General features: G+C 41.2%; 1 protein-coding gene across 1 annotated transcript in view; it reads left to right on the top strand.

Annotated features, from left to right (window-relative positions):
* Positions 1 to 24,327, top strand: part of ALKBH3 (alkB homolog 3, alpha-ketoglutarate dependent dioxygenase) — a 35,896-nt gene extending 11,569 nt beyond the window's left edge. The window contains exons 8-10 of the mRNA XM_060159365.1: positions 5,090 to 5,299; positions 22,057 to 22,155; positions 22,913 to 24,327. Of these exons, the coding sequence (XP_060015348.1) occupies positions 5,090 to 5,299; positions 22,057 to 22,155; positions 22,913 to 22,990 (387 nt within the window). The 3' untranslated portion in view covers positions 22,991 to 24,327. The remainder of the gene's footprint in view (positions 1 to 5,089; positions 5,300 to 22,056; positions 22,156 to 22,912) is intronic.
* Positions 24,328 to 24,536: the final 209 nt, after the last annotated feature.

Raw genomic sequence — 24,536 nt, 5'->3', positions numbered from 1 at the left:
ATTCCATAATCTATGTGTAGCATAATTTATTCAAGCAAGCCTCTTTTGTTGGATATTAAGGTTGTCAAATTAGAGTTTTTTAATTTGAATTTGGCTGGCTTATAACTTTGCATTTATTGCTAATTTAGTTTGTATACCATCTGGAACAAAGTCAAAAGTGATGCCTCAGATTTTTTTTAAGGGGGGATTCCCTAATGTGTATATATGTGTTGGGGGTACTAGTTTAAAGTTGTTATTATCTCAAGTTTAGTATCCTATAGCACAGGAAGAGATTCAACCATAGGTAATTAAACTCCTTTTAGTCTTTTTTCAAACTAAATCTTGTATGAACCCAATGTATGAAAATAAAAGAGTATCTCGACTGACTGGCAGTCCTACCAGCTTGACCTCTCCTTTCTCCTGCTGTGATCCCAGAGACATCTCTGTGGTACCTACGTCTCTACAAAACACTGTTTGAAATCCACTGAATAGGTCCTTTTACATTTGTGATTCATATTTTCTCATACTCATTTCCTCAAATGTCTTTTAAGGATAGAATGTATTCACTGAACAGTGAGATGACTCTGAATTTTAATATAGACGTTCACTTCTGAGGGATCTGTATATAGAGTATTGGTTGGAGAGTCTAAGTTAATCCTCTAGTTCATTATTTCCTTTTTTTCTCCTTTTCTCCTTCACCACCAAAAATAACCAAGAAAAAATGTATATCCACTTAGAAACATAATGCAGACTTGGTGTTATCACAGTGCTCAGTCCCTAAGCAAGGCAAGGAAGTGCTAATTAGTTTCTCAGTCACATTGCCGAAAAGCTCTCATCCTCCTCCTTTACATTCTTGTGTTTCTTGTTAAGTGTATAATTCTAGCATCTGATCTTTATCGCCATGAAGATAAGCTTAAGTCATAAAATAAATAGGAAATACAGCTTGCTAACATTATTATGGAATTTTACTTTGAAACTTATTCTCTTGAACTAACCTGTGTTAGTTTAATAACATTTGTTTTCTTGTTCTAAGTTTTGTCTGTTATTATTGCTGTTTATTTTTTAAAATCCTCTTCTCAGAGGAGCTGAAGAGACATTTTTCCAAAGAAGACATACAAATGGACAACATGAAAAGATGCTCAGCATCACTAATTATTAGGGGAATGCAAATCAAAACCACAATGAGATATCACCTCATACCTGCTAGAATGGCTGTTATCAAAAAGGCAAGAAATAACAAGTGCTGGTAAGGCTATGGAGAAAAGGGAACCTTCTTACACTGTTGATGGGAATTGTGCAGCCACTATGGAAAACAGTATGAAGATTCCTCAAAAAATTAACAGTAGAGCTACCATATGATCCAGCTATCCTACTTCTGGTTATGTATACAAAGAATATGAAAACACTAATATGTACACCCCTGTGTTCATCACAGCATTATTCACAATAGCCAAGATATGGAAACAACCTAAGTGCCCATCAACAGATGAATGAATAAAGAAGATATGGTATATATATACTACTCAGCCATTTAAAAAACGATGAACTCTTACCATTTGTGAGACCATGGATGGACCTTGTGGGTATTATGTTAAATAAGTCAGGTGGAGAAGGACAAATACCGTATGATTTCATTCATATGTGGAATATAAAAAACTAATAAAATAAATGAACAACCAAACGTAGATACAAGGAACAGAGTGGTGGTTACCAGAGGGGAAGGGGCAGAATGGAGGGCAAAATGGATGAAGGAGATCAGCTGTATGGAGATGGATGGAAACTAAATTTTTGGTGTTGAGCATGCAGTATGGTATATAGAAACAGAAATTTTGGAAGAACCCGGACGAACTTTTTGGCCAACTCATATAATGTTGTACACATTAAACTTATATAATGTTATAAACCAGTGTTACTTCAATAAAATAAATAAATAAAATCCTCTGCTTAGAATAAAATGCTAATATCCATAACAAGGAATGCCAGCTTTTTTTTTTTTACATCTTTATTGGAGTATAATTGCTTTACAATGGTGTGTTAGTTTCTGCTTTATAACAAAGTGAATCAGTTATACATATACACATGTTCCCATATCTCTTCCCTCTTGTGTCTCCCTCCCTCCCACCTGGAATGCCAGCTTTTACCATGATTTCCATGTGACAGGGAAGCTGAGTGATTTCCACATATACTCCCTGGAAGTGTTACCTGACAATAGTCACGGGATATACCTTATAAGGACATTATGCTTTCCTTTGCTGAACATCCATTTCTTTGCTTTCAAACATAGAACGTGGACTTTGAAGGGGTTCCTTATTTTCATTTTTTAAATTTATTTTTTTAATTTATTTATTTATATTTTTGGCTGCATTGGGTCTTCGTTGCTGCGTTCAGGCTTTCTCTAGTTGCGGCGAGCGGGGGCTGCTCTTCGTTGCGGTGCGCGGGCTTCTCGTTGCAGTGGCTTCTCTTGTTGCGGAGCATGGGCTCTAGGCATGCGGGCTTCAGTAGTTGTGGCACACGGGCTCTAGAGCACAGGCTCAGTAGTTGTGGCTCACGGGCTCTAGAGCGCAGGCTCAGTAGTTGTGGCTCACGGGCTGTAGAACGCAGGCTCAGTAGTTGTGACTCACAGGCTCTAGAGTGCAGGCTCGGTAGTTGTGGCACATGGGCTTAGTTGCTCCACAGCATGTGGAATCCTCCTGGACCAAGGATGGAACCCATGTCCCCTGCATTGGCAGGCGGATTCTTAACCACTGTGCCACCAGGGAAGTCCTTGAAGGGCTTCTTTAAAGTGGTAGTTCTTAAAGTAGAGTCTGTAGATCCCTGGAGGAAGTCCCCGAAATTCTTCCTGGGAATCCACAAGGTCAAAGATATTTTTATGGTAATGCTAAGACTAGGTGACATTTTTCACTGTGTTGAATTTGCACTAGTGATACAAAAGTAATGGTGAATAAAATTGCCGGTGCCTTAGCATGAATCAAGACACTGCTACCAAACTGTACTAGTAATCATTGTTTTCTTTACTACCTGCACTTCCAGTAAAAACAAAAACAAGAAAAAATGCTGATTTCCTTTAAGGATGTCCCTTGATGAAGGAGTAAGCACTATTAGTTTTATTAAGTCTTGATCTTTTTTAATTGTTTGATGAAATGGAAATTATGCATAAGGCATTCCTACAAACCAAGTATGATGGTTGTCGAGGAAAAACACTTGTGTGATTGTTTAAGCTGTAAGCTGAGCGAGCTACCTTTGTCATGGACCATTTTACTTGGAAGAGCAGCTGGCACACAAACTAGTTATTCAGACTTGAGTGTTCAGCAGACATTTTCTCAAAAATGAATGAAGTGTCACTGCCAGGAAAATAATGGACAAGATTTGTCACTAATGATAAAACTTGAAGTTTCAAGGAAATATTAGGAATTCTGGAAAAACTCATATCCACCACCTTGAGCCTGACCTCTTCCCTTTACTTAGCTTTTTCTGAAGAGATCAGTGGTTTTTTGATTTTTTGATATTGGAGATGTTTTTTTGTTATTGTATAACGAAATAGGTCAGTATTAAAAGGGTCTGCATAACTCAGCCAATATTTTCCAAATGACCAATGCTTGATGTTACAGAATCATGCAAGATTAAAACATCCATTCAAAGTGCACTCTAGACCAGTGGATTTAGATGTAACAACATGAAACGTTTGTTGATATAGTTTCAGATTCCCCATTGCATCTAACCTTTAAGAAATCAGTTCAGTTGAGTTTTGGTGTAATGCCAAAGAATATTTACAATTATTTGAAAAGGCTATAAAAGATTCTTCCTTTTTCTAACTACATACCTGTGTGAAGGCAGTTTTCTTCGTATGCTTCAACAGAAACAACATATTGTAACAGATTAAATGCAGAAGCAGATATTAGAATCAACTATTAAGTCAGACATTAAAGAGATTTGCAAAACAGTGCCACTCTTCTCACCAATTTTTTGTATTGGAAAATAGTTAATTTTCATAAAATAATACGTTAACATGTAATGAGATTATTTTTTAAATGAATTAACCAAAAATTAAAATTTTTTTTAGTCTTAATTTTTAATATGGTAACTGTTGTAGCTGTAACCCATACATACAGAAGTTCTTTGGGGCCGTCAGTAATTATTATTTTTTTGGCCGTGCCTCATGGCTTGCGGGATTGAACCTGGGCCCTCAGCAGTGAAAGCACGGAGTCCTAACCACTGGACCTCCAGGGAATTCCCACCTCAATAATCTTTGCTAGTGGTGTGAGAACTCCTGTTCTCCAGGAAGCTCTGTAAAGCACTTGAGGTTTCCTGGAGGCAGGACATAGAGTTCTAACAAGAACCACAACCAGAGCTGTGCTCATTGTAGCCCCCCAACTACAACCCAAGCTTAGAGGTCATAGCTTCCTAAAGTATGTGTGGCAAGATGCTGAGCTCCGCATACAAACAGGGGTGAACTCGGTGCTCAGCAGGCAGGGCTGTGGTCTCTGTTTAAATCTTCTGTAGAGCACAGCCATGTTATGATTCCATTCTGTAGAATGTTTTTCCCCTCTAGGTTCTGTTTTTAGGAAGTTTGCCACTCTGGAAATATTAAATACCCTTTTTAAAGAGCAGTTCTGCCATTCCTGATAAAATAGGAATGGAACAGAGGGCCACCCAGCAGGAGAGTTGTTTCACTCCTCAGGCCTCAGTCTGCATCTGCTAACTCTTGGTGGCCCGTCAGCTGTGGTGACAAACCAGGCTTACTGCTCCACACGATACCTCAGTGACTTACTGAGGTGACTGCCCTGAGTGTATTGACAGTTGCTTCTCTGCGAGCGTCATATATTTAACATGGAAAGGATGAGATGGGTGGATAGGCCTGGTCTTCATGACATTCTATACCAAATTTAATACCTTAATAAAAGTGTAGAGGTCAGCTTGCTTCAAAATAGAAATAACAGGAGAGAATTAAACTACTCTTCTAGCCTTATGTTTATTACGTTTCCGCTGGTTTGCTTATTTCATGCCCCTGTTTATAACATGACTGATTTTGCCCTTCCTGTTTTTCCACGTGGCTGCCACCTCGTGTCTTAGTGAACTGTCTCTGCCCCTTTTCTTGGCCTGTTGATTGCAGTGGCATCCTGTGCTGCTCATGCTGAAGAACCAAATTGAAGAGAACACTGGCCACACCTTCAACTCCTTGCTTTGCAATCTTTACCGAAATGAGAAGGACAGCGTGGACTGGCATAGTGATGACGAACCTTCGTTGGGGAGGTGCCCCATCATTGCTTCACTCAGTTTTGGTGCCACACGCATGTTTGAGATGAGAAAGAAGCCCCCACCAGTGAGTAGTCTATTTATTTTATGTTCCTCCTGCCATCTAATATTCTGTGAAAAAAACTGAGCTCTAAAAGGCTCCTATTTTCGGATTTAGGGGATTGGAGTATGTGTTTTGTTGATGAAACATTTTCAACTGATTGCTTACCCCATGGTTAACTTTTGACTTCCAGAGAAGCCATTCGTTCATTTACTTATGCAACAGAAACTGCCTGCCGCGTGCCACATGCTAGAGGCTTATTTGCATTGGTGGAAAGGACAGACATGGTCCCTGTCCACATGGAAACGGGGGTATACAGATACTACTAATTACTCAAGTAATTGGAATTATGATAAATGCTAGGAAGGAGGGCTTATAAAGGCAAGGTTCAAGTTAGTGGGGGCAAGGAGGCAAAGGAAGGGAGTCTCAAGGAAGATACCCCTGAAATTTTAAGTAAGTGTTCTTCATGGCAGTGTTGCCTCTCTTTTGTGAGAGAGCATCACATGCATCCTCATTGCCTTCTTAGCCTGTTCCTGAAATCCAGATGGCTCTGTAACTCTTTCAGAGAGGAAATTCAAGCCAGATTATCAGACAAGCAGTGGCTAAACTGTAGAATAACTTTAGTTGTCCAGCCCAGCTCTTACCTATATTACAAGACATTTGAGGGATACGAGGGCTGTTAGTGTTTTTAAATCAAAAAGTATAGAACTTTAGGACTAAGGTAGATAGAAGGATAGTAGAAACACTAAGAAAAGAGCAAATCTCTACCAAATTATCTTATTTCCAGGATTTGTGGTTTTTTTCTAACCAAGGTTCCCAGTCATTTTGTTTATAACATTAAACCAGACCCAGTCAGTGTGGAAGGCCTACAAGGCTGTGTTTTGAGTATGACCTAATCCAGACCACATAATTATCAGGCAGTCAGTGCTTGTGTCTGTTCTGCATCAGATATACTTCTTTGGGCTGTTTTTCTGACACGTATTTGGGTTTCCAAGCATGGAATTTTGAAGCATATTGTGTTGTTTTGCATTTATGCCATTAAGCACCCTTCATTGGTATATTTTCTGTTGACTGGGTTTTCTTTGCTTTTGTTTGCACAGAAACTTTAGTCTGTGTTAGTGAGGGATTGTCAGTTGCCAGTGACTTACTGAGGGAACTTGCTCCCTGAGCACTTTGAATACCTTCACGGTTTCACTGGCAGGCAGCCTTCTCATGTACCAGGGAGTACCACCTGAGAAGCAAGGTATGGTTATGCTTTCGTATGTAGGCTTCCACTCAGTTAAATCCCAGGTTCACACATGTGAAGAATTCATCCTGCCCTTAGTAAGTCTCCTGTTGTATGAATAGTGGAGAAACACCACGTGTCTCATTTTAAAGTTCAGACCCTCTTCTCAAGCCAGGCATACAGAACGCAAACTTTTTGCCAGGCATGGTCCTGGGAGCTGGGGCTATAGCAATGGATAAGTAAGGTGAAGTCATCTTTCCCCTCCTGGAGCTCCTGATCTGTCCCGTGCTAGTGCTCTGCCCCCCTCCCGGAGTTATCCGTCCAGCTTTCTGATTGGAAAACAAGCTGTAGTGTGTCCAATATAATCTTTGGTGTAATCCGAGTCTCCAAGTCTTTGCTGTTATTTTCTTTGTTGCCAATATTTAAGTATTCAGTTACTGCTTCTCTGTACACGTACATTCACCACCACCACCATCATCCCTTTTTAAAAACATTTTTGGCCTGTTTATAGATTTTAAGCTTAAAAATTCCCAAAGCATGCTTTCTGGATAATTAATTTTGCTGTACCAGCAGTTTCCAACTATTAAGCGTTAACAGTGTTCCGGTGCCCAGAATACCACTATTCTTTTTCCCCTCTAGGCAGCTGAAGGTCTTCATTTTCTCATATAAAAACGTATTCATGGTGATCAAGAGCTATTTCTTGGTAATATAATTCAGTTATGTTATAGGTTCGTGTGTGGATGGAAAATGTAACTACCACTTAGCATTGTTTCTGAAGGCAACCATTTGGAACAAAATCTCTGTGACCATACTTACTGAAACATTGTCTTCTCAAGGCTTCTTAGAGTCTATTTTGGTGAACATGAGTGAAAGCACAGGCCATGAAACACTGAAAATGTGGTTAAGTCCCTTTAATTGTCCACTAGTAGCAGGGGAATCTGCACTATAACTATGGTAGCTGATTTGATGAAAATACAGATCTGATAAGTAAGAAAATTTGTCTGAAACAAAGTTGACTGAGGAAACAGATTTGGGAAGAAATATAAATGTGTCAGTATGTCAGGTTACTGACTCTAGTAAGTTTTGGCTTCCAGCATAGTCTTAACTATGATTGAATTTGATGCAGTTGTGTATTCCTTCAAATCTGGCTTTTGTTTAAGATGGGGATATTATAATCATGCATTAATGAATACAGTTTAAAAATTACTTTTTTCCTCCAGAACCCATAAAGTCCATTCTTGGATAATCAAAACCCAAGTTTGAACTTTTGGAAGGATTTCTTCAAGTTTCTTTAACAGATTTTACAAATCATGGGCTCCACAAATCTAGCTAAACTTAAAGTGCAGAAGCCTTTCTTTGAGTTGACATCCTTGGAAATGTATCTTAGAGTACATCATCTTTATCACAGGATAATGATCCCTTTTCTGAAGGATTGAAAGGAAAAGTTTATTGCAAATCAGTCTACTTTTCTTTCTCAACTGTGGTGATAGCTTTGAGAACATGGCTCATGATTCATATTGTACAACTCAAAGTAAAAGCATAAAATAGAAAGTATAAATTAGTCTTCTGTGTGGAATTTGTAGGAATCTTGACTTTCTGTAGCTCCTAGGAACCTGTCTCGCTATGCTACTATAGATTGTAATTTTCATGTCTGTCATCAAGACATTTGGAGTGTGCTAGAGGTTGTGGGAGGGCATCTCTTTCAAAATCCAGTTCGTTTTAAACTATCAGAGGAGAAGAAGGTAATACCTGCTTGACTTGAGTCAAAGTTTCTCACCTAAAGCTGACACAGAGGAATCGTGAGATTGCCTGTACCTCATTCAAGTATGCAGTTTTGAGACAGAAAAGCATCTGTTTGGGGCCACTTTCAAACAGAATTAGCCTTTTTTTTTTTTTTTTTTTTTTTTTTAACATTCAAACTCCTCCACCCCTGCAGCAGCTGTTTGTTTTGCATTCTGGCACCTTAAGTAGTAGTTCTCTATAGCTGCTGATCTTCTGAAAGCTGCCCCAGTTCCATACACTGCATTCCTAACAATTTCTCGCTGTCCTGAGATGGTAAGGAGATCTTTGTTTCCTAAGCATCAGTGCCCCTCTGGTTCATGCAGATGGCTCAGGCAGCTTCATGCATGCGTCACCCCTAGGATTAACATTCACTCCACTCCAAGATGCTGATCCTCGTTTCACTGTCCTCTGGTCCAAGTTTGTCAACTCCTGCTCATTCATTTTGATTTTAGAGTCAATTACCACTTCCTTTAATGATAATAAGGTACTTGGGGGCATAGTAGACTTGCTCTTGCATTCACCCCATCCCTTCTTTTGTTAATTCAGTTCAACCTGAATGAATAGCATCATATCCATCTTCAGGCCAATGTCAGGATACACTGTCTTAAGACAAAAATAAAGCTTTCCAAATATACCTCAGTAGACATTTTTTAGAAACTAAGAACCTTTTATTTTTTGTAAATTTATTTATTTATTGGCTGCATTGGGTCTTCGTTGCTGCGCAGAGGCTTCCTCTAGTTGCAGCGAGCGGGGGATACTCCTCGTTGCGGTGCGTGGGCTTCTCACTGTGGTGGCTTCTCTTGTTGCGGAGCACAGGCTGTAGGCATGCGGGCCTCAGTAGTTGTGGCTCACGGGCTCTAGAGCGCAGGCTCAGTAGTTGTGGCGCACGGGCTTAGTTGCTCCGTGGCATGTGGGTTCTTCCTGGACCAGGGCTCGAACCCATGTCCCCTGCATTGGCAGGTGAGTTCTTAACCACTGTGCCACCAGGGAAGCCCCAAGAACTTTTTTTTATTCTCCCAAGCTGGGCTCGTTAAAGCTTTTCTACGCTCGTGTCCCAAACCCAGTTGTACTTTTCAAACTGCATCGTGTCCCTGTTGTAAAGAGTAGTCTGGTCCTTTTCCCAGTATAGTTTTAATTCTATACTGAAAAACAAGCTGGAAAAGGAACTACAAAAGCCATTTGGCAGGCTGCTGTTTCTCTGTCGGTTACCATAGAAACAGTGATGGCTGAGTTGGGGGGTGTGGGTATTAGATAATAGGAAGTTTGTGATGCACTGAAGGTTTGGATGCCAAAAGCCTTGTTTTCTAGAAAATTACCCGTTCGTAAGCTCTGTCCTTCAGCTGAATCCTGAAAACGTGAGGGGCTTCTATCCATCTCGAGGTGATTGAGTTGAGGCCAGTTGGACGTTTCTCTAACCGTTCCTCTTTCTAGCACTTTCTGAAGGATGTGAACTCTGTTCATATCACCAAAAGAGATGGTTGTAAAACTACTTGTAACGGTAGGGGTTCTGAGAGTTCCCAGTGCGTTTGGGTTCCTAGTACCTCCCTTGCTAATTGGTTTTTTACACACTACTGGGAAGAGTGGAGTATGAAAAGGTCAGTTTGATCATAAATACCAATATTTTTCCAGGACTGTGGAAGAAGTGAGGATATTGGAATCCAAAATAATATAAACTGACTAGCTTACATTTGAAAATTGGATGAACTGGACTGTGTAGTATTTCATGGAGTGGTGCTCAGCCAGAACCCCCGCTGCGGCTCTTCCGGGCATCCACACTTCTCATTAGTCCATCTTCTGATTACAGCATCTGTTCTGAGAAATTACAAGACCTACTTGAAAGAAATTGTTGATAACCATCATCTTTTTAATACATTCCTTAATGAAATTTAGAAAATCAGGTTTTGTTTCCTATTTACTGACGTTTGTAAAAAGCACTTATCCGCCTCATTTATACTTACTCCTTTTTTGTAAATGGGGATGATAATTGGTAGGTACTTTATGGGAGTAACAGAGAAGTTTTCCTGTGAAAGGCACTATGAAAGTCGTTGCAGTAATCAGTGAATTTTTAAGCTGTTATAAATGGTGGATGCTACGGTGACTTTTCATATGTGGAAATCGAAAAAGAAAAAGCCAACCTCCAAGTTTGCCTTGGACTGTGAATGGCATTCACTGAGGGAGTACAAAGGAGACTCTGAGAGGGTAAAGTGGCCTGTGGGTCAGGAATGGTGGCTGAGTTTTTGAGCTCCTATCTGTAGGGTCATGCAGTGGTTTGGAGAGCATAAGTGAGTGAGTGGGAAATTAATTTGTGCATGTTTAAGCAGATAAAGATAAATAGTCCTGGTAGGACCTGAATTCTCTACCGACACAACACCTTTTGGGAGTTGGAATCATCATTTGCTTCCTTGGGGCCTTGTCTCAGGCTAGAATCCATGTCCTGACTGCCACTGGGAATAATTAATTTTTGCAGAGAGCCTCCCAGTTTCGTATTGCCACTGATAGTACTTTTCGTCTTGGGAGAACAACCTTTTCCAAAGTGATTCGTCAGGTTTCTGTGTGCCCCAATTAGGTATGGGTTCTGCTTGCAAACTTTTTTTTAAACGTTGTCTCAATGGTAGAATTTTTTTCCCTCCACTTTGCCATACTCTAAAAAACTGTTTCTAAGCCTTCTGGTAATTTTTCCATCTTTCATAAGCCACATTTTCATGGTGGATGACTGCTTAGCTGAGGCAGAAAAGAGCTTAGTGAGTTTGAGGAAGGAGGAGAAGGCCCCACAGTGGAGCAGAGTGAGCAAGCGAGCAGAGTAGCAAGTGATGAGATAGGAGGAGTGGGGCAGGGCCAGATCACGCTGAGACTCCTGAGCCTCAGGAAGGAGCGGATTTTATTTTAAGTACATCAAGAAGCTATTGAAATGTTTTAAGCAGAAGAGTGACATGTTCCGATTGAAATTTTACAAGGTCAGTTGCTACTGCGTGGAGCTCGGGCTAGATAGGAGCAAGAGTGGAAGCCAGGAGACCAATTAGGAGGTTGTTATACTTCCTGGGACCAAGGCAGAGAAGAAGGGAGGTGGACAGCTTTAACGACAGGAGCTCAGAGGAGCAGGTATTTTTAAGAGAGGCATGGGAATAATGGTCTGAAAGTGTTAATAAGGAGTATCCCCTGACTCTGTAGATATGAGAGACGTGATCAGCTTCCACAGGAGAGAGAGTTTCAGGGAATTTGAAATCTTCTGGAGAGACCTAGTTCTTGATTAGGACAAGGAAGTAGAGGGAACCTTCAGAGCACATGAGGTTGCGGATCTAGGGGGGTGTTTGCTCATCATTGAATGAGAATTCCAGCAGACACAGTGGAAGGGCGCAGGGGTGGGTGTGGGAGATTATGTCTGATCAGGTTATGTCCCGGAATGGTTTGGGAATGAATGTTCTGATTTAATGGATGACTGGAGAACCCTGCACTTTTGCTGGTGACTGGGGTCAGCTGAATGTCAGGCTTCGTGGAATTTGTTCTGTACGCTCTTTGAGGAAGGAGAGTGTTTATTTCTGGTGCTACAGTGTTGAGTGGAAGCTCTTTCAAAATAGCAGTTCCTTTAAGTTGCATTGCTTGGAAACATTATATCACCAAGAATGGCATCTTCATTACATTAAGGCACATTCAGTGTGGCTAGAATGACCGTAACAGTCAGTGTAAAGCCAAGCTTGTTTTTGCTTAAATTCAGTAACTTCTGACCCACACCCCACCACTGATACTATATCAACAACAAATCTGAACAACAAACACTGTCAGCAGGTGTTTCACTGTAAACTGCATTTGCCTTTTACAATCACTGGGTTCGCCCGGTATAGGATGATTGATTGCACGTGCCAGTCCCTCGTACTTAGTATTCTCACTCACCTCGCTAGAACCTTCCATGCCAAATCCATGTCAAAAGTCAGGAAAAGAGTTTGATAAAAACCCAAAGATTTGTGTGTGGCAAGCGAGTTCAAAGCTGTTTTGAACAGATAACCTCGGTCATTTCAAATCTATGCTTTTCCAGTTAGCCTCTTCCTTTAGCAGATCTTATTTCAGAAACAGCTGCTTCTTTTTCTAAAGTAATGTTTTCCAGATAGATACCGAGGATGCCATCTTTGCAAGCGTGGTTTGAGTCAGCAGACTAACTGTAGAGATGACTTTGTGAGGTCCTAGCTTTATTCTGTCTCCATAATTTCCGTAACTAATATGTTTTGTTTATGTCAGATTTAAAAGATACATTACCACTATGAACAAAAAGTCCAGCTGTGTTCTTACATCAGTGCTGTAGGAACAACTTTTCTGTCCAAATATAGCTGCAAGCTTTGATGATCGATGAAGCTGTCTAGAAGCCAGCCAGGTTCTCAAGGGCAGAGCAACACCACAATTTGATTGGGAAAACAAGCTGGAAAGAAATGATTAAAAAAGAGGAGAGGGGAGCATTTTGGCATGGCCATAAGTTGGGAGGTAGGGTAAGTAAAGGGACACTTGGCTCCAGCAGGCTAAGTAGCTGTAGCACATGCTGGCATTTAGTTTTCAAATATCATTTCAGTCTGCAAAAAAGCCTTGACCATCCTTGTCAAGCAGCTCTACCATGTATCTGATTCTTGGGCTGGAGAGCTAGGGAAATTCCTATTCTATCTCTTACCATCTTGAGAAAACCCTTTGCTTGATTCTGCAGGCGCTCTAACATCTTGGTTTTTTCTTGATTTTGAAGCACGGATTCTGGGATAAGTTGTCTCTATCTGCAGTTTACCTTTCCTACAACTTAACTTACTTTTGGAACACCTGCTCTCTAGCTCCATCCCACCACAGTGCTAATATACTATACCACTGTCCTAAAGAGCGAATACTCTGGCCTTTTCTCAATCATCATTCTCCTCTTCTTTGTAACGTTGGTCACCAGTGTCCAGCACCTCTCTGCCTGAAACTTAGCCATCTGTTAGCTGTCTTTTCTTTCTCTTAATTGGCTTCTGAAATATTGTATTATCTTAGCTATTCTCACACTTTTCTCATTGCTACTTCTCTGCCTCCTTTGAGGTTTTTTTCCCTTTACACCCCTTAAATATGGATATTCAAGGTTGTCTTCGATTCTGTTATCTTTGTCTACATTACTTTTTAGGAAAGTATGAGCTAGCAGTAGATTGTAAATGCTGTATAGGCAAGGTTGACTTCTGTCTTGTTTATCATTACGTCCCAGCCTTTAGCAGTGTGTGTGTGTGTGTGTGTGTGTGTGTGTGTGTGTGTGTATTTTATTTAAAAATAAAATAAAATAAAAAGGTTGTTTCTGTATTTTTATATTTTTATTTTGTTTTTTGTGTTTTTGCGGTACGTGGGCCTCTCACTGCTGCGGCCCCTCCCGCCGCAGAGCACAGGCCCCGGACGCACAGGCCCAGCGGCCACGGCTCACGGGCCCAGCCGCTCCACGGCACGCGGGATCCTCCCGGACCGGGGCACGAACCCGCGTCCCCTGCATCGGCAGGCGGACCCTCAACCACTGCGCCTTTAGCAGATCTTATTTGGGAAGCCCTGTTTCCGTATTTTTAGTGGGAGACTGCTGATTTGGACTCAGGTGGTGGCAGTGGGGAAGAACAAAGTGAATGAATTTGAGGTATGTTCTAGAGGGTGAACCAGGTTTCTGGCTTGAGCAGTTGGTGGATGGAGGTGCTGTTTACTCAGAGGGAGAAGGAGCAGGGGGTTTTGCTTTTTATTTTGCTCTTATTTAGGGAGGGTCTGTAGAGGGAATCAAGAGTTCCTTCTTCTACATGGTATGTTCGAGATACTTGAGACTTCCAAATGTAAAGTAGGACATTGTCTATGAAGTTTGGGCTTCACATGACAGGTCTGTGCTAGAGGTATCATTTGGGAATTGTCAGGATAACAACAGCAATAACAACAGTAAAGGGATGGTGATCAATAACAAGTGTATAGTACTGACTCTGTGCCTGGCTTTGTTCTAAGTGCTTTACATGCAGCCTCCAGTAATCTTGTCAGGTTGATAGTGCTGTTATCCCCATGGTCCAGGTGAGGTGGCTGAGGCACCGTGTTCTGTCGCTTGCTGCACATTGCACAGACAACTATTTGTTGAACTGAATTGAAACTAATAATCTAGATAATATGTAAAGCTATGGAATTGCACCATTGTCAATTCAGGGCAAAAGAAGAGAGAAAGAGGCACAGAGAGCCAGGATTGAGCTCACTGCTTTCATCACTTTGTTTTCCAACTCAAAAGTCTTTATTTGCTCCTACTGGAACAAATCGTAAATGTAAACTCCTCAGCCAGACTGTCAAATCTTTACATAATCTATGCCCCACCGACTTTGGTGTCTCACTGTTCCCTGTGTGATTGCACTATTCTGCTGAACTATCTCTTTGCTCCTTAGGCATGCTCTCCACCTTCTCATTAACTTAAGTCTTCTCCAGGCTTCAAGGGACCACTGTAGCCTCGAAGCCTTTCCTGATGCCTCCAATGAAGAAACTAATAATAGTTAGTGTATGTCGGGTGCTTCTTGTGAGTTTGGGAAATGAGAAACAGGTAGAGGGCTTCTACTTTGTTTTGTTTGACCTTTCTACTCGTGTTTTGTTTTTATAAGCATCTTCTTAGTAAGAAGATGGAAAAATTTCTAGTAAGTAGCTCACCTAGGAGATCAGAGATGACTTGGAAAACCAAATGTCTCACTGTTGACTAAGGTCATTAATTTGGAAGCATATTTTGCATCCATGGCCTTTTCTGATTGCGTTGGGATCACTGAGATTAAGAATATGATACTTGAAGCAGCATATCTGTCCTGAGCTTTGTTTCAGGCACTACCATGTGGAATGGCAAAGGGGCATCAAAGAAGCGTGGCAGATAACGTGTGGCCTTGCTTGGGAGCTTACATACGATGATAAGACATGGGCATAAAAGAAGGAGTCATGTGAGGGGTCCACCAGCGGCTCAGTTGGGTAGCTCTTAAGCGGAAACTGGTCCTCAGACTTGTTTTGTTTATATACTTCCCAGGGTTTTTAAAGAAACTGAGTTAGTTGCCAAAATTTATAACTCAGGAGATTTCATATAAAAATCCCGTTATCAGTTTCCCTGGAAAACCCAGAAGGTCGGGCAACTCCAGGGGAACGGTGAGGGAGCTGCAGAGCGGCTCCCACCTGTGTGCGGCCCTGTGCTCTCCACTTCTCCTGGTCCCCGCTCCCCACTGGGTTGTGCCTGGCCCATGCCCCTTGTTCATGCTGCTTGCTGATGTTTGTGACCCTTACAGTGTAGTCGGGGTGCCATATAATTCAGATAGGAAATAGTTACAGGATGTCAGAAGAAAGAGAGAGAACTTTGGAGAGCACAGCACGGTGGAGAAAACACAGGCTTTAGAGCCAGGCAGATCTAAGTTCAAATACTTGCCTACATGCCTCTAGCCAGCCTTTTGCCTTAGCCTTTTGCCTCCAGCTTCCTTTGCTTATAATACAAAGGAGAGTATCATGTCCCTTACAGGCTTGTGGTGAGAATTAGCAGTACTGGGTGCAAATGGTCCCTAACATGCCTGGTACTTTAGCAGCGTACACCATGGTTGATCATGTCCAGAAAGCCTAGCAGGATGCCTTGGTTTAAGTACCTGGAAATTGTTATGAAAAGACACTTGGGGCAGGAAAGTGGGGAGCCAACTCTCGGTGGATTAAAGAGTTAAATCTAAAAAGTATACTTTTTTTTTTAACTGAAAGGAATTGCAGTTGTATATTTAAGTTTCTTGAAGACGGGAAAAAACCATGAAGGAGAGCCAAAGAAAGATCAGTAGAGTTGACTGTAAAAATTTTTGAGCTATTCTGTGTTAAATATCATAAATGCAGTTAAAACGCAAATAGCAAATGAGAAAAATATTTATAGAAAGTATAACAAAGGGAAAATATCTTACTGTACATGGTTACAGATCAATAAGAAAAACATTAACACCCCATAGAACGACGGACAAAAGACACGAACAGAGTTTACAGTAGAAGCAATGCAAACAGCAAATAGCCATGTGAAAAAACGGTGGACTTGGTTAGTAATTAAAGAACTCTAGGTTTGAAGAATGAATTGCCATTTTTTCCCTAATTTTTTTTGCCAGTTGATAATGTTCCAGTACCGGTGATGCGCTCAGAAGGCAGGTGCTGTCACATTTTCTTGCTGGAATTATAAATTGCCACAGTTTGATGTATAAATCAAAGTGCCTTCAAGTTCATACCCTTAGATCCAGTTATTCCACTTTAAAGAATATATCCTAGAAATATATTCAGAGATGTTTAGTCCAAGATCTACTTGCAGTAGGTTTTTCTTTCCTTTCTTTTTTTTTTTTTTAGAGTGTTACCGGTATATTAAAATCTCTGTTTCCAACCATGTGTACCTAACTGCTATGTCCTTAGCACTAGCGTAGTGCCTAACATATGTAGGTGGTCAAAAAATAATTTGTGAGTTTAAAGGAGGAAGGATGTGTTCATACAAAGGAATATTATACAGCCATATTTTTAAAATACAGTACATCTAAGATGTAGAAAATGCTCACAGTACAATGTTAAAAATGAGTGCACGATTGTATGTGTAGAATATTCCCTGTGTATGTGTTGTATGAATTCTGGATGACGGGATTAAAGGTGATTTCTATATTTTCTTGGTGCTTTTCCTCAGTCATTCAGGACATATTTATTGATATGTGTGTTAGGCATTGAGTGTATTTCAAAAGGGAAAGACAGCATAGCCCTCCCCTCATGGAGTTTATTATCAGAGATCAAGAAGGCAGACATTGAACAGGTAATTACAAGTGTGTCAGTTACTCTAGTGAACTTATGTTACTTTTATAGTAGGAAAAAAAACTATGCCAATGATGATTTTCAAGCACTGATGTTTGTATTGGCTTGGTCAAAAGGTTCGTTCGTTTTTTTCCATAAGATGGCTCTAGTAGCGCTTAGTTGTCTTTAACTTCATTTGAAACAATTTTGTTAGATTGTATTGTGACAGCTGTCATGTCAGTGTGCATTAAAAAAAAATCAAAATTGGTGAATTTTTGTGTAGCCATTTTAATATTAATGATGGGGGAAAGCAACATTTTCAGCATATTATGCTTTATTATTTTAAGAAAGATAAAAACACAACTGAAACACAAAAAAATATTCATGCAGTGTATGGAGAAGGTGCTGTGACTGATCGAACGTGTCAAAAGTGGTTTTCGAAGTTTCATGCTGGAGATTTCTTGCTGGACGATGCTCCACAGTTGGGTAGACCAGTTGAAGTTAATAGCGATCAAATCGAGATGTTAATTGAGAACAATCAACATTATACCATGTGGGAGATAGCCGACATACTCAAAATATCCAAATCAAGCATTGAAAATCATTTGCACCAGCTTGGTTATGTTCATCGCTTCGATGTTTGGGTTCTACATAAGTTAAGCGAAAAAAACCCTGACCGTATTTCCGCGTGCAATTCTCTACTTAAACATATGGAAATGTTCCATTTTTAAAATAAATTGTGATGGGCAGTGAAAAGTGGATACTGTACAATAATGTGGAACAGAAGAGATCGTGGGGCGAGCAAAATGAACCCCTGCCAACCACACCAAAGGCTGGTCCAAAGGTGATGTTGTGTATATGGTGGGATTGGAAGGGAGTCCTCTATTATGAGCTCCCCAGAAAACCAAGTGATTAATTCCAACAAATACTGCTCCCAGTTAGACCAACTGAAAGCAGCACTCGACGAAAAGTGTCCAGAATTAGTCAACAGAGAACGCATAATCTTCCATCAAGATAGTGCAAGACCACATGTTTCTTTGATGACCAGGCGAAAACTGTTACAGCTTGGCTAGGAAGTTCTGATTCATCTGCTGTATTCATCAGACATTGCACCTTCAGATTTCCATTTATTTCGGTCTTTACAAAATTCTCTTAATGGAAAAAATTTCAATTCCCTGGAAGACTGTAAAAGGCACCTGGAACAGTTCTTTGCCCAAAAAGATTAAAAGTTTTGGGAAGATGGAATTATGAAGTTGCCTGGAAAATGGCAGAAGGTAGTGGAACAAAAGGTTGAATACGTTGTTCAATAAAGTTCTTGGTGAAAATGAAAAGTGTCTTTTATTTTTACTTAAAAACCAAAGGAACTTTTTGGCCAACGCTATAATTTCTAAGACACCTTTTTTAGGACAAGAAAGGCGCAATTACATGAAAAATCTACATAGATCTCATACAGTGTGACGTTTCCTTTCCAGTGAAAAGAAAAATGTTTAGATTTCTTATCTGTTGGGTGGTTTGTAATGATATAACAATATACACCCAGGCTTTTTTTTTCCTAAATAGCATTTTTAAAAAAATTATTTATTTGGCTGTGCCAGGTCTTAGTTGTGGCACGCGGGATTTTTATTTGCGGCGTGTGGGCTCCTAGTTGCGGCATGTCGCATCTAGTTCCCTGACCAGGGATTGAACCCTAGCCCCTTGCATTGGGAGTGCGGAGTCTTAACCACTGGACCACCAGGGAAGTCCCTAAATAACATTTTTCTAAAAGAAACTGAATAGGCTGAGATCTTCGTGAAAGTTATGGAACTTTGGAAAACCCCAGTATTCACTGGAAATTATAATTAAGCATTCAGATGAATTGGCTCTGGTTGAGGAGGGAGTGAGAATGTTAACATTAATATAAAAAATTTTTTTTTTGCTTTTTCCATCTACTTGTGAGGTTTCAAGTGTGTGGAAAACCAAGAATATCAACAACAAAACCCACCCTGTAGACTGACTGTGACCCTAAAAGTTTCTTTTATCTGGGATCAGGAATGGAAAATTTTATCCTAAGCCATGGCTTTTTAATGGGTGTGTTTTGTTTTGTTTTGAAGAAAGACCTGAGTAAATCAAAAGGGTTACAGAGCAGTGTTTGGGTAACTTAACCATGCTTAATGGCCGTGAGTGCATTCCTCTAAACAGTCTGAACTGTGCTTCCACTGTCGCTTATCCATTTATCAACTGAGCCCTTATGCTGAGCCTCATGAGCTCCTCTGGCCTTTTACCTGCTTCCTCAGTGGAAAAAGTCTCTGTGTATCTTGGTTAAGTTAAAGCGTGGCTCTTTGGTCTGTTGCTGCTCTGGTCTCGGGAAGGAAGTATTCGTGAGCTCTGTGTTGCCTTGATAGAATCCCCTGCCCTCCCTTCTGTCTCCTTCTGTGAATTGGGAATGTACTTCCTAAGCCAAGGGTGTTGGAAGGAACGAATAACAAGCAGCAAAGTAGTGACATCACCTCTCGCTGTAAGTGTGCTGGTATCACTGTCTCCTTCAGGGACTGATGAGAGTAGCCCCCTGCCAAGTGAAGGCTCACCCTCTTTTGCCCTTTGGTACAACTAATGGTTATACTGGATGTAATGTGTTTCAAACCAACCTGAGGCTTTCTCTCATTTGAAAACCTCAGATCTTAGGAATAGTGAGGGAAATGTGGCTCTGTTGACCATCACTTTCCGTCCATGCTGATGTTTCCCTCTTGCATTTGGAATTCTCTTTCACTTGCTGGGTCTACTCCTGCTTCATGTTTCCAGGTAGAGTTACAGTGCTCCCCTCTTCTCTTCCACTGGCCTTAGCGCTCCCTCCTCCCCAATAATGGTTTTTTTTTTTTTTCATGTTTGGAAAACTGTAAGTAGTTCCATTCATTTGGAGCACAGCGTGCCCGTGAGAGAGATGTAGGAGCTGAAACTAAAGAGAAGGAGCATGCAAGTCATCAGGAGCCTTGGGTGCCAAGCTAATGGATTTGAACTTCATCCTGAAACCTTTGGGATGTCATTAAAGTATTTTAAGCAAGGGAGAGGAATTCTGAGATCAAATTTGCATTTTATTACAGTGGCTTTGGCAGAGCAACACTGGATGAGAAAATGCTGGCTCTTAACTTTTCTAACTTCTCCAAATTACTCCTTACACGTGCTCCCTGGTCTCACAGACCTGTGTACACAGGATGGGGCTTGGTTTCTTGGCCTCTGGGCTGTTGCATATACAATTCCTTCTTCCTAGAACATGCTTTTCCTCCGTAGTGTATTTTTTTTCTTTTTTTAAATTGAAGTGTAGTTGAGGTACAGTTATCCCAATAATGTTTTAATGTTCTAAGAGATCTTCATCTCAGGATTCTCTTCCTGTTGTGTTAAGTGTCTTTCCTGTCCACTGCACTCTCCTGTTTTAGTGTCTGTGCTTGGTTTATAGATTAAGGCCCCGTTGTACTTCTGGAGTATATAGAGGGCAGCAACAGTTCTGTTTCTAGCTGTGTTGAACCTTGATCTGGTAACTGACTTTACAGCCTAAATCAAGGAGCCTTGGACCCTCTGATTTCATGAACGATGCACTCCCTTCTGATATCTTTTCTTCAGTAGAACATACATCTCCTCTGTCTGGAATACTTTTTTCAGAGAGCAACCTTTTGCTTTTCTGAGATGGAGCTGGGCTACCTGAGGACAGGGTCACCTTCCCACTGGTTGGCTGAGGGGTCAGAGGTAAATGTTTTGGTGCTTACTTATTACTGGAAGGCAAAAGGTGGCAGACACAAAATCAGTCACTGAGACCAAAAGTTATTTCAAACATTGTGTATATCTTCTGCTTATAAAGGTATGACAGTGCTTGACAAAGTCACTGCCAAGGGCTGGGGGCAGGAACCTAGACTGTTTATGGAAGTTCATTTTGTTTTGATTTTGATTTTCCTGGGAGAAATCATTGTAAACAGTTACATTCTCAGAAGCACCCCTACGATAATAAACATAAACACAGCATTGCAGTGAAATTAATCCTGTAGTAACCCAAATGTAATCTCATGCGTTGGAAGTGAAGCAGATGAATGGACGAATCTGCCCGGAATGGACGAATCTGCCCGGAATGGAGGTGAAGAAGTCAGGAAACTTGGGTCTGTCCCTGTCTCAGTTCTTGACGTGCTCTTTGTTGCTCTGAGCAAGGAAGTTGTTTAATGTGCCCCTGTGACAGCGGTGGAGGAGGAGTGACACCACCTGTTGGCCATATTGCAGCCCACCCTGGGAGGCTTCATTATGGTGTTGGACGTGAATTGACTTTGAGCTCTGGAAGAAAGGGGCAATGTAAATACAGGCATTTGTATCCTGGGTGCTCCGGAGTTGCAATCCATTCTCAAAGGCTTACACAGCCAGTCTCAGTTTAGCAACACTGTTCTGGTCACAGCAGAGCTCCCTTCTTTGAAAAAATCTTGTTGTTGACTGTTCTGGAAAGAAACAAGAATATATCTCCAAAATACCAAAATAGCTATCGGAAGAGTTGTGGCTAGTTTTAACATAGGTACCAATTAGTGAATTAGCATAAATTATGAGAAGGGGGTCAAAACTCATCACACCATGTCTTGTTTGAAAGCCTATTCTCCTAACACTATGTCAAAACACAGGGCACAGAATAAGGCAGATGTAAAGAATTATTGTATACATGACTTTGAATTCCTTCATAGGCCAGAATGTGCTTTTCTGCATTTTGAATGCTGATAATACTAATACTAATAGCTGTTATGCTGTACCTAATACATACCAGTCTGCAAGTAATTCTCACATATGTAAGTTGAGGCTCACAGCAGCCCTGTGTGGCAGGTACTCTCGTCATCCTCATTTTACAAGTGAGTAAATTCAGGAACAGAGAGGTGAAGTAACCTGCCTAAGGCCAGTCAGCACCAAGTGACAGAGCCAGTCTGGCTGAGTGGAGGCTGGCATCTCTTCGACCAGTGTCGTGTTCTGTTGCAGCATCTTGATCACACAAGCAAAAACAATCAGTGCAATGAATGCTGTTTTCTAGGAAGAGAATGGGGACTACACATATGTGGACAGAGTGAAGTTACCCTTGGCTCACGGAACCTTGTTACTCATGGAAGGAGCCACCCAAGCAGACTGGCAGGTGAGAACATGCAAGTAACGTGGATTTGCTGTCATGTAGAGGCTGTTTCCTGACTGGCTTGCGGTTATTAATTTCTGTATTAGACTTGGTGAAAAGCAAGTGGCTTTTATAATGAGCAAGAGGCAATAAACTGACATCATTTCCAAGGGGTTTTGATTGTACTGACAGTCAAAATGGCCCTCTACAGCAGCGGTGTCCACTAGAAATTCCTGTGAGGATGGAAATACTCTGTATCTGTGTAGCCCAATGTGGTAGCCACTATACACATGACTGTTGATCTCTTGAGATATGGCTAGTGTGCTAAAGAACTGAATTTTTAATTAATTTAGAGCTTCAGGCAGCCAGTGGCTAGCATATGGGGCTGCACAGCTCCATAGCTTAGGCCAGGCCATTTTTAAGGTGTGCAAATTAAGAACACTTAGCATGAGAGGGGAATCTCATGCCTGTCTGTGATCTCAGCCATTTATGTGTTTTCTTTTGAGCTTTGGAAAAATGGCAGGAGGCTGAGAGGAAGAGCAACACTTAGAAAAAATGAAACTGTCTCCCTGTGAGGGTGCTGACATATCACAGTGAGGGTGGTGGTGGAGATTTGTTTCAGAGAAGGAGACCTTTCTCCACAAGACTTAAAAGAGCTATTGCTGCTTATTGACGGGAGATAAAATTGAAACATGTCTATGTCCTCATAAATAAGTTTTAAATTGCTTTGGAATAAAAGTGTAAGTGTGTGTATGTCAGAGTTATTCATATTTCCATTTAGCATCGAGTGCCCAAGGAGTACCATTCTAGAGAACCAAGAATAAACTTGACCTTTCGGACAGTTTATCCTGACCCTTGAGGGGCGCACTGGTGATGTGAGGTCTTGGAGAGGGAAGCTGTGCTGAGACTGAGCAAACCTTCCACCATGAAGAAACTTCCGGAGACTGGTCCAGCTGCTCTCATGGTGTGGCTGTTTGGAAGATGTGGATGGGATTTGCTTCCCAGCTTGGAGTCCTATTAAACGACAGCCTACAGTTCATGTTTGTAATATGTTTACTGTGGGAACAGTAATCCCTAATCATGTTTTGAAATCACATATTTTCTTTAGGCAAGTTAAAAACTGCTGTGGCTGTGTTCACAGATGATTTTGTCCATAAGCAGTTATTTTTCTGCCCTCTCCCGCTTCATTTGAAGAAATATGAATGTACTTTGCCTCCGGGGTAAATCCACACATGTTTGTTCCTTGTGCCTTCAGCAAAGTGGAGATACAAACATGAGTCAGTGACTCTGGAGCCTTGCGTAGGCAGACAGCTGCTAAAACCCAAACAGAGCTTTGTTGAAGTCTGCCTTGACTCCTGAACATCTTGGCTTGTGTGCTATTGTAATGCAAAGCTGCATATTCTGGGAGCACTTTATTTAACTGAGTCTCCTTGCCTGTCCATCTTCCCAGGATATGCTCAGACAGGTTACAGGCCTCTGAATAAAGAGCAGAGGTGGTATTCTCCAGTGCATCTCCAAGTAGCCACCTGGACTACTTGAAATACAAGAGAAAACTGTCCCCTCAGAGGGAGGAAGAATTGAGTGATGTCATGAGACATTTCGGCTGAAGAGCAGCAAATGCCCTGCTAGTGGCAGCTGTTCTACATAGATTATTTCCCCCTGGAGAATGACTTGAGTCATTTAAACCCTAGCCAGATAGGAGCGGGAGCAGTCCTACAGGGAACAGACTCAGTTACCTAAGAGTCCTGTTCACTTTAGATTTCAGTAGCCCTATGACTAAGGCTTTCTTCTGACTCAGTGTTTTCTTCTACACATGTTCCCGAGATGAAAGCCTTAGTCTCTGATGTCACCAGGGTTCCCAAAGCAGACAGAGCGACTGCCCCTTGTTGCATCATAAAAGCACGTGTCTTCCTGACCCCTTGACTTAGGAGCCGCATGCCAATTCCGAACCAAGGCAGGGAAAACTGGAGAGAAAGAGAACGGATTTAAATGGATGAAAGTAGGGCGAGAGAGTTGGAGTTTCCCTTAGCTCCCTGTGGGGAAAATTTACCGAGCCTTCTTGCTTTTGATCTTGTTTTCATTCTGTGCTGTAAGATTGATGATCTCCATGATCACAATAAAATGCCAAAGGCTGGGCAGGCTCTTCCCCAGAAGGCAGATGAATGCCATGCCTGGCCAGGCGCTGTTCTCTGACAAGCTCTGTAGCTTCTTGAACCAGAGTCTCTTAAATGTTGTTGCCTGTGTGTTGTTCCTTTCTCTAAGAAATGCTAAATGCTTTATGAAATCTGAACATCGTACTGACTGAGCCTTCCTGTGAGGGAGGTACAAATCACCATAACTATAAAATGAAACCTACTCAATCCCTAGCTTTCCTCCAATTCAAACAAACACAACCTGGCCAGGGT

Source organism: Lagenorhynchus albirostris, chromosome 9 (assembly GCF_949774975.1).
Source record: "Lagenorhynchus albirostris chromosome 9, mLagAlb1.1, whole genome shotgun sequence".
NCBI lineage: Eukaryota > Metazoa > Chordata > Mammalia > Artiodactyla > Delphinidae > Lagenorhynchus > Lagenorhynchus albirostris.
This window is presented reverse-complemented; position numbering and strand designations above follow the sequence as displayed.